At 36.3% G+C, this 15,821-nt stretch overlaps 1 protein-coding gene across 4 annotated transcripts in view; it reads right to left on the reverse strand.

Moving 5' to 3' along the window:
• ipo11 (importin 11) overlaps window positions 1-15,821 on the reverse strand; it is a 325,228-nt gene that overhangs the window by 182,370 nt on the left and 127,037 nt on the right. For 3 of the 4 annotated variants that reach the window (XR_015496986.2, XM_087263109.2, NM_001159661.1), the window contains 1 exon segment: window positions 2,566-2,692. Coding sequence is in view for 3 of the 4 variants with exons in the window: in XM_087263109.2 (XP_087119235.1) it covers window positions 2,566-2,692 (127 nt within the window). In the remaining variant the exon portion in view is untranslated. 4 annotated transcript variants of the gene reach the window in all.

Raw genomic sequence — 15,821 nt, forward strand, 5'->3', positions numbered from 1 at the left:
TTTCAGAAAGCATATCTGGATTTACACCATCTCTGCACAGCGGCGAGTTGTGGAGGCTTTTTATTACTAATATATCGACCACTCAGGACTGCATACATGCACTGCACGAATGGATCAGGGCTTTCTGCTCTGTGTATTTCATTTGTAAGATTGTGCATGCAGCATGTGCATAACGGCCCTCAGACAGAACAGGCAGATTGTCAATGAGTGACGGTGCAGAATAATAAACGAGCATGTGGATGTGTTGTCCTTGAAGGATGTTGGAATTAGAACTTGGAATCTTAAATGACAGTTATCATATTCATTTTGTTCTGTCTGTAGGTTGAAATAACATTTTAGTACAGCCAACCTTTTTGATTTTTCTTTCTTTTAGCATGAAAATGTAGATGAAAATGTGGGATTGTCGAAAGGAGATTTAAATTTAGAGGGTAGTTAGGTCAGAAAGAAAACTGTTCTAAACAGACAGTGGGGAAACAAAGATGAGGTTGATTGGCTACAGCAGCACAAGACCACACCAGGTGCCTCTACACCCACTGAGGCTACAATTTACACAAGCTTACCAAAACTGGACAATAAAAGATTGGAAAAACGTTGCCTGGTCTGATGAGTCTAAATTTCTGCTGTGACATTCGGGTGGTAGGGTCAGAATTTGGAGTCAACAACATGAAAGCCTGGATCCACCCTGTCTTGTATCAACAGTTCAGGCTGGTGGTGGTGGTGTAATAGTCAGGGGATAATTTCTTGGCACACTTTGGGCTCATTAGTACTAATTGAGAATCGTGTCTATGCCACAGCCTACCTGAGTATTGTTGCTGACCATGTCCATCCTCATTACCACAGTGTACCCATCTACTGATGACTACTTCCAGCAGGATAACGTGCCATGTCATAAAGCGTGAATCATCTCAAACTGGCTTTTCGAACATGACAACGAGTTCACTGTACCCAAATGGCCTTAACAGTTATCAGATCTCAATTCAATAGAGCACCTTTGGGATGTGGTGGAACGGGAGATTTGCATCATGGATGTGCAGCCGACAAATCTGCAGCAACTGTATGATGCTTACAGGTCAATATTGACCAAAATCTCTGAGGAATATTTACAGTACCTTGGTGAATCTATGCCATGAAGGATTAAAGCAGTTCTGAAGGCAAAAGGGGGTCTAACCCTGTACTAGGAAGGTGTACCTAATAAAGTGGCCATATAAAATAAAGGCTATAGTTTTCCTGTGTGACGCTGTCAGTTTATGTTTGCCATCATCGGGCAACACTCTTCACTGGAGTAAGGGTTTTAATGGTTGAGGATGTCAGTTTCCAGAAAAGAAAAGGTGACGAAAAAAGATTAATTTGTAAAGATTCATTTCTTTTTAAAGATTATTGGACAGAGTGGTAGGCATTATTTTCTTCCAATGCAACATTGAACTGTCCTATTTGAATTGTAACGAATCGGAGATGTGATGGTTGGAAATGTCCAACGCTACTATGAAACAAAGGTTTACACAGCTGTTGAAATACAAACAATGCCATTGCTCACATAGACTGCTCTGTATTTTCCACCATGTTATGTTGACCTACCTCTGGTTGAGTTTTGTTCATAAAAAATTGCTGAGTAAAAAAAAAATGAAGATCAAATAAATATGAAATAAAAAGACTGAGAAAAGTACTGAACAGCAGTAGCCAAAACAAACCATAAAAGGCTCACGGAGTGTACAAACTGCACATGAAATTGATTTTGAAGGCATGCTGGAGGGTGGCTCTGGTCACTGGCAGTCGTATTAGCGATTACGTACTGCTGCTGCTGATTAATGGTGCTGTTCATAAGTTGGCATCTAATGATGGCCTCTCATTATTTACTGAGACACAATGCGGCTAATCAGAGTCCTCACGCGTCCCTAATTGGGGAAGACAATATTGATTTGAACCAATGGGTGATTTGTCAGGGCTTTCAATGCAAAGAAAGCAGGTCAATAATTGGTAACGCTCATTGAGAATTCATGACTGCTCTCCTGCATAACATCACGACCGAGCTTCAACTGCTGACTAAAAAAAGCTTCTTAAAAAAAAATAAACAATTAACTTTGAAAAAAAAAAGTGGAAATGTTGCTTTTGCAAATAGCACAAAAATGTTTAAGATGAAACACACAAAAATGATTTACATTAAAACTATTTGTATGCTATTTATATAATTGTTACATTTTAGAGAATACATATGAAGAGTTACCATCTAAATTTTTATTTTAAAATAAGCATTTTCTCAGCCTCCTATTTGAAGGATCAGTAATTTCTATTTAATAGCGAAGATTATGTGCCTTTAAAGTGAAATGGCTAAACATAAACATAGGAGATGGCACTTAGAGGCACTCAATGGCACTTATTCAGATGGCACTAAGAGATCTTTGCATCTGAACTCTTCATATATTAAAAGGAATGACAATTTTGCTTATAGTTCTATAGGCTTTTCTAACGCCATTAGATTGATTAAATGATGGCAAATAGATTTAAAGAATAATAGACTAATAGAATAACAGATTTTATTTTGTGGATATCCTGTATAACTCCACTTACCACCAGGTCAGGGTCTTGCATGAGACTGAGAATGACTTCGTAGAGCAGGGGCCGCAGCTCCGGCTTGAACTTCACCGAGATCCACTGTCCAATCAGCCAGATCACCCGCCGTCTGATCAATTTGTACCTGAAAAGCCAATTGAGCCACATTAGCATTCATCTGCATTATCAGCTGAACATTTTTTGAGACGCTTATTTTATCTCTGAATGTTGGATTCTGAAACGCATGTTTAAGACACATTAGGGAGATGATCTTTTATTCTTCGAATTCTTTATTCAGCACCTTCAACGTTCTCATTTCCATGAATACTGCACAACTTCAAGCTTTCTGTTCCCAGAAGGAGAAATTACATAAGGTTAATAAAAAGAGAGGGGGAAAACTTTGTACTAACTTTGCAGCTACTTTTTAACAAGAAAATATGGTACAAGTCCAAACCCTAATGATTTATTTAAAAAATGTGCACATAATAACTGTAAATGTCCTAGAATTTCTTATAAATGCAAGTAAAAAAACAAAGATATCTATATATTGTGAGATGAAAAAGTATATGCAGAAATATATTCAAGCATTAAATGTCTTACTGAAAAGAAAAAAAGTAATACAATTATTGCACCTTAAAGGCCCAATCCCAGTTAAATTTTAGTACCCCTACTCCTTCCCCGTCTTCTTGGCTCTAAAAACCGAGAGTGAATAGAAAGGCCTTCAAAATTTACCCTTAAGAAATGGCACAGCACTAGCACCTGCACACATCATAATATGTCATCGCAATCTCCTGCTTCATATGAGATCAGACGATGGTGACTGCTGTAGTTATTCCAGTTGTGTTATTATTTTGATATTTATCTTCAAGAAATCACTGAAGGCACACATCATGTTATCATAATGATCTAATGTGGATAAGATTTGCGCATTTACAAAGTGGCCATATTCATCTATGTAAACACACCAAAAACAACATTAACATTATAGCAGACACTGTAAAAAGCCCATCCCCAGACACTAGACTTTTCTGACAGAGTATTCGAGCGTCAGAATGCTGTGTGACTGCTATAAAGGAGTTATTATTATGGTTTATAGATAGTGAAATTTAGAAATGTAGTTTTTATTTGCGTTTTTTTTTTTTTTTTTTTTTTAAGCATGACAGCAAAACACAAACGTGCTTATGAATTTATTAAAATGTGCTTGCTTGTTGTAAAAATTTGTAATAATGCCAAAAAAAAAAAAAGCATTTGTGGATCTCCTTATTTCTGCGTGCAGCTATCCTGCCGTTGTGGCTGGTGCAAATTTTCTTACCCCTTGGTTTCGAGTGTGGTCCTAAAAATTCTCTCTTTCGAGGGCAATCTACCCTTTCCCCTTAGCCCTATGCCTTCAAGATGAAGAGGATTGGGACACCTCTACCCCTTCACGAGAACGCACAAAACGAGGGGAAGGGGTAAAAGCTAAGTGGTACAATTAGGATTGGGCCAAAACGACCAGATCCGCATAAGCCTTATCAGTGATTCATTTTTATAATCGTTGTTAGATTTATTTAACAGCAACATTAAAAGACGCACCATTTTGATGATTTATATTATCATTAATAACATACTGTATAGCTTGTGTAATATGGATGTGTGCATAGTAATATTCTTTATAAACTGTATTAACAGGGTTTCTGCAGGTTTCATCAAGTTAAATTTAAGACTTAAGATGTTTTTAAGACCATTATTAAGGAAATTTCAGACTCATAAAGGGCTAAAGGCTAAGGAATTTTTTAATTGGCCAAGATGGAAAAAAATTATATTTTAGATATTTCTTAGCAAAATATTTTAAATATTGTGTAAAAACAAGAAAGCTCTACTTGTATCCGTATACTTTTTTTCAACACTAACTGCCTTTAAATAAAATAAAAAAAATGAACAAATGTTTTTAAAGTTTTTAAAAACTATGATGAACGAAATCCATGCACAACGATCTGTCCAGGTCAGTGTCCTCAGCAATATATACGTGGAGCACTTTTAAACAAATGTTATTGAAAGGAAAATAATTAAACTATTATAATAAATCAAGTTAAAAATTACCTTTAAATAAAAAGTTAATTTAAGTTTTATTGAGATGAATCTTTGGTGATTGTATGGGTTTTGACTAGACTGGGACGTAATATATGAACTTGGGAAAATTAAGACCTGTTTAAAAACAATTTAAGACCTACAACACAATATTACAGTAAATATAAATGACTTTAGGTGTAAAATTTTAGATTTGATTTTGGCATTCAAGACATTAAGACCTTTTAAAACCCAGTGGAAACCCTGATTAAAGCTCCATTTACACACATGATGGTAACTATTAAAACACAGTTCTAAAAAAAAAAATCTATGCAAACAAACAGTAAAGCTACATCGCAATTTTAAAGACTATGAAACAGAGAAGCAATATGGCCTGAATCTATTTCAAAAATATATAATAACAATAGATGCTAAACAAAGCTTGACCATTTAAAGCAGCAGAACTTTAATAAAACTTACACTTTATCATGGATTGATTGAAAAAATCCCATGAGAGATATACTTGTAACTCTGACATAGATGTGGCCAAGATGATCTACTGGAATTCAAACTGAGCATCAGAATGTAAAGGAAAGGTGATTTAATAAGAAGCATGATTGTTGCATTAAACACTCTGGTCTGGGTATTTCAGAAACTGCTGATGTACTCAGAATTTTATGTACAGCCATCTCTAGGGCTTACAGAGAATGGCCTGAAAAGATTAAGTATTGTCACTATCACTTCACCACCTATATTTCATATTCTGGTCATGAACAGTTCTCCTGGTCAGTTGGGTGCATTTACTGAGGTATTGGATGGGCTGCAGTCATAATTCCCTGAGAATGACAGTCCCCTTTGTAGCACAATATGTGATTTCAACATTCATTTTGCGAAGCCTTATGATACAAACTCCTGTTCTTCCATTACACCATTCAACCTCAGATGGATTATACCCACCAGTACACACAATTCCAGCAATCAATTGGACCTTCCCAACTTACATCATTTGTTAACCAGCAAACTCTGCTCAAACTCTATACTATCATAACAAGCACTTCAGAAACTCGCTACCTCTTCAGGACATTTAACACCTTGCTCTGTCCTCCACCACCACCTCCGTATCAACTGATGATTTAGTCTCATTTTATACAAACAAAACCACTAAAAATATCTGTTTCCATCCTTTTCAATCTCATATCACCATTAACCACACTCTCAGAATGAAAAACACTCTCCTCCTCCTCCTCTCTCCTCACAGAGTAAGAAGCATCCAAACATCACTGAACACCTCAACGATTGGAAACAGACAAGTCTCTCTCCGTCTCTTTCATAGCCAAAACACTGAAAGGTGTTGTAAATGTCATATGTCTTGCACAGAATAACCTGCTGGACACACACAAATCAGGCTTGAAATGTGGACATTCAACTAAGATTGCTCTACTCAGTCACCGAGGCCCTGCGGATTGCTAAAGCAGTTTCAATTCATCAGTCCTGCTTTTTATTACTGTAATGCTCTCCTGGCTGGTGTCTCATCTTGCACTCCTAAATCTCTACAGATGATCCAGAATGCTGCAACTTGTCTGGTTTTCAATGAACCCAAGAGAGCCCATGTCACACCTCTCTTTAACTCCCTGCACTGGTTACTGGTTGAAGCTTTTATCAGGTACAAATTTTTGATCCTGGCTAATAGAACAACCAGTGACTTTGCACTCTTACCTCCACTTGCTTCTGAAAGCTTACCTAGCTAGCATTTTTTTAAAGATGTCTAATAGATGTCTAATAGACATCTAAACATAATCATTTTGGCTAAAACGAGGCAAAATTTGGGCTGTCAGTGAAAATCTAATAGACATCTAAGAGTAGGCCAAATCTAGACTGGTCGTCAAATAAACAGAAATGAATGACTACACATATAAAGTCTGTCTAATCTGTCTATTTGATGACTAGTCTAGTTTTGGGCTATTCATAGATGTCTATTAAGTTTTTAGTAACAGGCCAAGTTATCCTTGTTTTAGCCAAGCTGTCTACATTTAAATGTGAATGAGACTTCTATTAAACACAAAATTGCTTGCTAGGTAAATGCCCTCCAGAAATCCCCAGTCAGTAAGTGAGCACCGTCTATTAATACCATTGGAGAGAGGTTTTAAAACATTCTTTAGAACTTTCATTCACTGTTCTTCACTGGTAGAATGATCTCACCAATTCCAACATGGATTTCTACGGATTTGCTGGTTAAATTCAAACAGCAACTGAAAACTCATCCCTTTTGTGAACGCTTGAGCACTTCATAAACAAAAAAAATGCTCTTATTACTCTAGATTTTTCTCTAAGCAGTTTTAGTTTTTTGAGCTGTTGACAGTCGTATGTGTCCCACACTGCTAAAAACACTATTAGGACACATATATCTCACAAAAAAGTGAAAATTGGTTATTATTTCGAGCAAATTCGTACTTGCGGTTTGAAAAAATTTTTGAAGCTGCTTCACGGCCATGAGATTTTAGCGTGTCTTCCAGCGTATTGACTGGACGTCTGTACCAGGCGTCCCATATTACGTCTCCGAGTGTGCTGCATTAATGCATGAGTAAGGCTTGATTCAAACCAATCAGCGCGCTCTATTGTGCAACTTCATTAATATTCATTAATGTTACAGTGTAGACGGCAGAGACGCCACATTGTGTTGGCAAAACAAGCGTGCAGTGTTGCTTTCATAATTTGCTATAGTCAAGTTTTGTTTTCGTTTTCTCTCTGTGAGAGCGCAGCTGGACTCACGTGTGGATTACAGTATTCGCGCCGCGACAACAATAACTTGCGTGTCTAGGAACATTGTTTACCCGAGAGCTTTTCTCTTCTGCAAATGGAGATCCGGATTTGCTGCTTGTCTCCTCTTAATAAAGAAGCGGTTCTAGTTGCTGGTGAATGTCCTGTCTACAGATTTGGTAAGTGAGCGACCAGTGGTCATTTGTTTATTCAGTTTGTTCATATCGAACTAACTATTGCACCGAGTGTAAACATGTTAGCACCACAACCAAACTATTACCGTCGTGTAGGATTTTCACCGCATTTTGTGACCGGAATAACACACTCGGCTTACCTGCCGAGTGCATCTAAGTTACAGAGAAATGCAGAGTTTATTTTTTTCTCTCATTTGCCGTGCGGTATCAAACATTGCATGAAAAACACACGCATACAGCAGTTCCTCGAATCAAATATCCCGTTTGTCACGAGGGGCACAAATGAATTCCCTGAATGAAAGTGCCAAACTGCAGTTAAAGTCCACCATTTAATAATTTGGCAAAAAATTCGATTACAGATGTCCATGTAAACACAGTCACTTTCTCCCTTGATATTACTGTAAACTTAGTAACTAAATCTTTTTGGCCAAGGTATGTCTTTGAAACTGAAGGAGTACTCCTAACTACTAACTAACTTTGCTATCTGAATAACAAAGAACATTGATCACACAAGTAACAAATTCAAAAAGACAGGACAATCAACGCAAACTGGAACCGCGATTTGAAAAGCTCTTAGGTAAAACATTACAAACATACTTTTGCTGTGTGTTAGCAGACCACTGTAATCCAACTGCTTGGGTCCACACCTGAGCAGTGCTCTCATCATGGGGAAATGGAAACAAAACCTTCATTGTGGCTCATTTATAAATGCAACACTGACCATGTCTTCGAACAATTCTACTACTTGTTTGAATTACGGTTGGCAACACAACGTGGCATCTCTCTGAACACTGTAACAGGTAAAAGGAGTCTTTGAAGTTATATCATGCATATTATTGAAGTTGCATCGTGTTCACAATAGAGTATGCTCATTGGTTCTATGATTAGAATTAATTAACAGATGTGCTGAAAACTCAATGACGTCACTTTGTATCGGCTGGTACATGCAGCCAATCTCCACGCTGAAATTTACAAAATAATCTGATTGCTGTGATGTTGCTTCAAATTTAGTTATTTTTAACCAGAGGAACGAATTTGCTCTAAACAACACATAAACAACCAATTTTCAAATATTAGCTAAATGTATGTGACCTAATAGTGTTTTTAGCAACATGGAATATATATATGACTGTCAACATTTTAAAAATCATTAATGCCTGCTCATTTAAAGGCGCTTTGAACCAAAGGGTCTGCTAAAAGACTAAATGTGGACATGTAAAATGTATATAAAAAATCCAGTGCATGTCAGTTCTGTGGGCAAAAATGTCTTATTGATGCCAGAGTTCAGAGGAGAATGACGAGATTTGATCAAGTGATACAAGGACAACAGTAACTTAAATAACCATTTATTTTAAAAGTCTGCAGAAAAGCATCAAAGAACACAAAACAAACCCTCAAGAAAAGTTGTTGCAGTAGCAGAATTATTATACCTGTGACACTCCTGTCAGCTATAAAAAAAAAAAAGAATTGGGTAATAAATTTTTAAAAAAGGAGCTTGGCCTGATGAGTCTGGGTTTCTTTTCAAATTCAACATCATTTAAACACCACCGCCTACCTGGGTGTTGTTCCCGAGTGTCAAATGCCCTCAAAAATAGGTGATGAAAGGCTGTAGGATGAATTGTAAAATATAAATTATTAACTTTAAAATAAATGGCTGATGTTTTTTCCAACAAAATACGTTCTAAACATTACAGTTGGTAGCTATCAATTTAGGGATGCACAAACAATATGAAATCAAGATCATGATTCAGTAAAAGATGCAATTCTCATGCACATCTTGTTAGGGAAAAACAGCTCTGTGCAACAGACTTCATCCAAGGGCCAGAGGGTGCTCTTGCACAGAAACTGCAAATATGCCACAAAGAAGAAACACAGGAAATCAAACAAAGCAGAGAAATCAGCTCCTTATATTGATTCAACATGACTAATGAACTCACCATTACGGAATCATCTCACAGAATGATTTTCAAACACTCGCGTAAATTGTTGAGTTGAGTTTGAAGAAAAATGTCATAAAATGCAATATTGTCACACACTTCAAATCAGCAGCAACACAGAGCCTTACATCTTGGAGAAGCAACACAAGCAGCTGTCAAATTGCAGAATGATCATCTTTAATTTCAAGGATGTGCTGATTAAACTATCCATGATTTTTTGTGAAGCTTGTCAGTCAACTATGGCTTTGTGTAGCAAAAGCAGTAAGGGGAAATTTATAGCTGAAACTTGCCATTTAATCATGCAACCCTAAATCAATTAATAATGTTTGATGTTAAGATTAAATAAGGAAGCAATCGTACCTTCAAAGATTCACCACATCTTCATAACAATCCAACAGGTGCGTAGCCAAAAACATCTCAGAGAATGAAATAAATGAAGAATAGTCCACACAATCAAAAAGACACAAGCGACATGAAAAAGTAAACAAATTACTGAAAAGCCGTTTGACTAATGACCAATTACCACTGTCAATACCAAGCTAACCAAATGCCAATTCCAGCTTAAACTTATTTAAAACAGTATTTGAATAAAAGTAACAAATATATTGGAAGCAGTATATCCTGTAGATTTTCTTTTGCAGAGAACCAGCATTATCCACCCCAAACCAGTCCCAATTCTGAACCGTTTTGGCAGGATCAGTTCTCAAAAGCAAAGCTGCCGTGACTCTGAGCCCTGGGGATCTCTCAGGTCACTGGAGACAATAAAAGAGAGACTGGGAGGGATCATTTCAAGGCTTTTTTGAAGAAAATATCTCTGGAGAAACAGGCTGCCGTGCCACTGGCGTTGATAAAAAGTAGGGGAGCGTGCCAGAGGTTTAAGCCACTTTCGTCAGTGAGCGACAGGGTAATTAGAGCCAATGGTGATAAAAACTTTAGCTTCGCACCCGAAACCAGCACTGCTAATATAACCGGCACCTTATTACATCACTACATTAACTATAAAGGTCACTCCACAGAGAGATCAAATATATTAACCAAGCTGCAAGTCATAATGAGTCCACTCTAAGGTAATGATGCATCCAAACATTGTGTTTGCTCTAGATCGCATCTGCTAAATGACATATAACCAATGATTACTCTCAACGGTGCAACATATAAACATGCAGTAAAGGTAAACAGGTCTGTTCCTGAAGGCACTTCACCTTCCTGTTTGCTTATTAGTGTAAGGAGTCTCTAAAGACACCACCTTTTTCCCATTAAATCATTTTAATTATGTTTTAATAGGCATTTAATATGCAGTGTGGCAAGGTTATGAGGCAAATGAATACAGGAAAGAACAAGATGCTTTGATCGCACAATTAGAGTCATGTACAAATAATATGCTGTACATATAAATATAAAATAAATATGAAATAAAATAAATATAAATTAAAATATACAGTTGAAGTCAGAATTATTAACCCCCCTTTTATTTTTATAATTTTTATTTTCAATATTTCTCTGTTAAACATTTATTTATTTGTTTAACCGAGCAAGGAAATTTCCATAGTATGTCTGATAATATTTTTCTTTTAGACAGTTTTATTTGCTTTATTTCGGCTAGGATAAAAGCAGTTTTTATTTTTTTTAAAACATTAAGGTCAAAATTATTAGTCCCTTTAAGACATATTTTTTCCGATAGTTTACAGCAGTGGTTCTCAAAGTGGGGGTCGGGACCCCTTGAGGGGTCGCGGAACAATGAAGGGGGGTTGCCTTGTGATTTCCAAAAATCTACTTATTATTATTATTAGGCCATAAGAATTACCATATTTTATCCATAACCAACTGAAGAGAAAAAAACAGCCGTTTATAGTTACTATAGTAGCTTATTTACTTGTTCTATTGGATTGCGACCCCTGGGGTTAATACATTATATTAAAGACAGGTTAAACTTTCTGGCCCATTTACAGCACTGACATACATAAAAAAAATTAAACGAAGAGTAGACTTTGGTCTATTGGTGTGTGTGTGTGTGTGTGTGCCATTGCATGCAAGTTTTCTGTATTTATAACCACCTCAGAGGATATTGGGGGCCGCGAGTCACTGGCATTGTTATTTTAGGGGTCGCATGCTGAAAAGTTTGGCAACCCCTGGTCTACAAAACAAATCATCGTTATACAATTACTTGCCTAATTACCCTATCCTGCCTAATTAACCTGGTTAAGCATTTAATTGTCACTTTAACCTATATAGAAGTGTCTTGAAAAATATCTAGTACAATAGTTTTTACTGTCATCAAGGCAACGATAAAATAAATCAGATATTAGAAATGAGTTATTAAAACTATTATGTTTAGAAATGTGTTGAAAAAATCTTCTCTCCGTTAAACAGAAATTGGGGGAAAAAATAAACAGGGCGGATAATAATTCAGTATATATACAGTATTTACACACAATTCTGTGAGGTACAAAATAAGGGGGATTTGCTCTTGGATTTGCTATAGCCCCAATGTGTTCTCAATCCAGCCCTGGCTGTGGGTAAAAGGTGTGTTTCAATCTGGCTATCACCACAAGTATATTTCAAACCCGTGGGAAGCACTGATTTCCATTGTTATTTAGAATAACATATTAATACTAAAATGAATCAGGACACAATATATGAAAATAAAAATAATAATAATTGTATTACACTTTTATTTATGTATAAACGCTTAAAGTTATTTTTTACATTTACCTTAAATATTGTATTGATTTAATATGCAAAATTATATGTATGCAATTTGTATTTTATAAATATATTATAAATGTATTACACAAGGACCATTTATGATATGAATGTAAAAAATGTAATTTATTATGTATAACTGTGAGAAAAAAATATATAAATTATTATAGTTTACAGCATTTGAATATGAAACCATATTCAATTCCAGGCTGCTATACTTCATATTGAACAATTCATATAGAACACACACACAGATCCACAAGAAAATCCCCAGTCGCATGAAGCTGCATGAGTTGTTTGTTTGGTAATATGCATCATAAAGTTTGCAAGCATGCCTGAGGTTGTGTCGAAAAGTGGTTAATGAATCACCGTGTCAGCTTTACCAAGTTTCTGCTAACATTCAAGTTGATCCTTCAAGAAATAATATATCAATCCTAAAAGAAAAGACTCCAGGGGTTTTCACAGCATGGTCCCGCTGGACAATTTTCATATTATTACTGTAAAAAACATCTTACGAAAAAAAGGGGGGGGGATGGGGGGGTGTACAAAGTTCCTGCCATTGTGCGATTGCTGAAATAACTATTAAATGTACCAGAGAGCCGTGACTGCGTAGCGTTGAAAATTGAATTTTTGTGATTTACTTGACCTCCAGTTGCATACATTCATATATGCATGTGCGAATGCGGGGAATTCAAATACAGCTATTTAGTTTTTGAATCACTTCAAGAGGGGGGAAAGAAAAATAAATCTATTCTCCGCAGGCCTGAAAGATGCTGACCATAATACTCTGCCTCTATTCACAGCGAATGATTGATTTTAAAGAGGGCTGCTGTCAAGTGGCTGAAGCTCAGACATGTCAAAACAGATGATGGCAGAGGACGTCACTCAAAGACTGCCGATAACCTCCAGTCTTGTCTGAGTCAAAAAAAGGGAGGGTAAGAAAACAGAGCTGTACAGTATCAAAGGAGATTGCATTGTCTTTTGGCTGGAAGTATTTGTACTGTATATGACAAATTTCAATGATAATTTGGCCTGCAAATAATTCCCAGCAGGCACACAACATTACAAGACGTTAATAATAGATTACATTTATCGTAATGTCAGGTGACAAAAATTGTATGTCTAGCCAGTGTCTATGGACAACGTTATTTTGACGTCCAATAACAATGTTAAATTGCGTTGATATTTGGTGGATTTTGGGTTGTGTTCTAACCAAAATCCAATGCCGAACCAACATCCTAAACCAACGTCACATTGAGGTCAAACACTGACATTTATTTGTCAGGTATGGCAACCAAAATCCAAAGTCTGATAAAGTAATAGTGGTAACGTCTACAAACGTCAAGCTGCAGCATCCTTAGACGGTGATATTTGGTTGATTTTAGGTTGGAGAGTGATGATTTTCATTCATTTTTGAATTGATATTTAATATCTCTTGTTCAAATACACTATGAGCAGCAGCCACGCTAATTGCTTTCTTTGTTCTCTATTTCCACCAGAGAATGCTCATCCCAAGGACTCAGAGTGCAGCGCCATTTATTTGATCCAAGACCTGTGAAGAGATAATGCCAACCATACGCATTCGAAGAGATGCTCCCAACCATCGAGGACTTCCAGGACAACACATACAGTGTGTACAGGGGTGTAAAACTCAATTCCTGGAGGACCACAGCCCTGCACAGCTTAGTTCCAGCCCTGCTTCAACACACCTATCTGTAGGTATCAAACGAGCCTAAAGCACTCAATTAGTTTCATCAGGTGTGTTTAATAGGAATTGGAACTAAACTGTGCAGAGCTGCGGCTCTCCAGGAACTGACTTTGACACTTGTGATCTACACACAGACATCACCTACTGTATATGCCAAGGGTGGCCAACCCTGTTCCTGGAGAGCCACCTTCCTGCAGATTTCAGTTGCTACCCATATCAAACACACCTGAACCAATTAATGAGGACCTGAACACCACGTGATAATTACAGGCAGGTGTGTTTGATATGGGTAGCAACTGAAATCTGCAGGAAGGTAGATCTCCAGGAACAGGGTTGGCCACCAATGGTTTATGCCATAAAATTGCAAGTTAACAATGTATACAAAAACTTAAATTTATTTGTAACTTTAATTTATTCTGATTGTACAGCTGCTTTGAAACAATAATTAGTGTAAAAACACTGTAGAAATAAACTATTAGCTGATTAAACTGAATTTAATGTAATACTATCCTAAATATGAAATAAAAAATGCACAAAAAAAGTTAAGAATTGTGTGTAAAATCACTATTTTGTAATATGAACTACAGATATACAGCACAAAAATGAATAGCTATATGAAAATGTTGACCATTTATAATTGTCTTGCATGTACAGTTGAAGTCAGAATTATTAGCCTCCCTTTGAATTTTTTTCTTTTTTAAATATTTCCCAAATGATGTTTAACCGAGCAAAGAAATTTTCACAACATGTCTGATAATGTTTTTTCTTCTGGAGAAGGTCTTTTGTTTTTTTGTTTTTTTTGTGGTTTTTTTTCGGCTAGAATAAAACCAGTTTTTAATTTTTAAACACCCTTTTAAGGACAAAATTATTAGCCCCTTTAGCCCCTATTTTTTTTTTTTCAACAGTTTACAGAACAAACCATCATTACAAAATAACTTGCCTAATTAACCTAACCTGCCTACTTAACCAAATTAACATAGTTAAGCCTTCAAATGTCACTTTAAGCTAACAATTCTGACTTCAACTGTATAAACAATCATATTAGTTCATCAAAAAATTATATATTACAATCCTGATGCTAATTTTGTGAGTACAAATTCCTAAAAATTAGACTAACATAATCAGGTGTGGACATATTCTGTCTGACAGAACAATTATCATTACATGAGCTAATAGAATTTATATCTGCCATCTCCTTTTTCATGTATGTTGACATTGAAGTCATCTATTGGAGTTTCATCACTGACATCTCTAACTGTGCATTCACACCGAAGGCAGTGAGAGCATCAAAGGTCGCTCTGGCTGCCCTGGAGACAACAGACTTTTATCAAATTCATTTAACTATGAAAGATCAAGCCGCATGTGGTGTGGCTTTGCTCCACTTCATTATCAACTGTGTCCATATGTCTGAAATATTCTGAAGCACCAATACTGTTTTGTATTGTTGCACGAGATTCCCGCTTTTTAAAAAAAAAAAATATATATATATATATATATATATATATATATATATATATATATATATATATATATATATATATATATATATGTAACATTAATGCACATCAGTAACTCGCCAGTAACGTTTTTAATGTATGTTCCTGTAAGAAAACATTGTAAATAACTGGAAATCCAGATTGCAATAATCAAACCCTTGGAAACAACTGTGGTCTGAACCACAGTGACTGTTCTCTGGACTCATCTGAAGCAGTGGACTTCTACATTCTTATTGCTTGCTGCTGAACCGCGTCATAGCTCAAAGTTGACTTGATTTCAACTCTCCCCAATGCCCACACCGGCGAAGACACGACGCACTGCTACTCGCCGATTATTGCCACCAACTCCGATTGAAAATGAATGACTTCCGGCTACTTGGACGCTCTAGCCGCTTTCGGTGTGAATGTACAGTAACTTAAGCTATTATTTTAA

The sequence above is a fragment of the Danio rerio genome, chromosome 8, assembly GCF_052040795.2.
Source record: "Danio rerio strain M-AB ecotype USA chromosome 8, GRCz13ab, whole genome shotgun sequence".
Classification (NCBI taxonomy): Eukaryota; Metazoa; Chordata; class Actinopteri; order Cypriniformes; family Danionidae; genus Danio; species Danio rerio.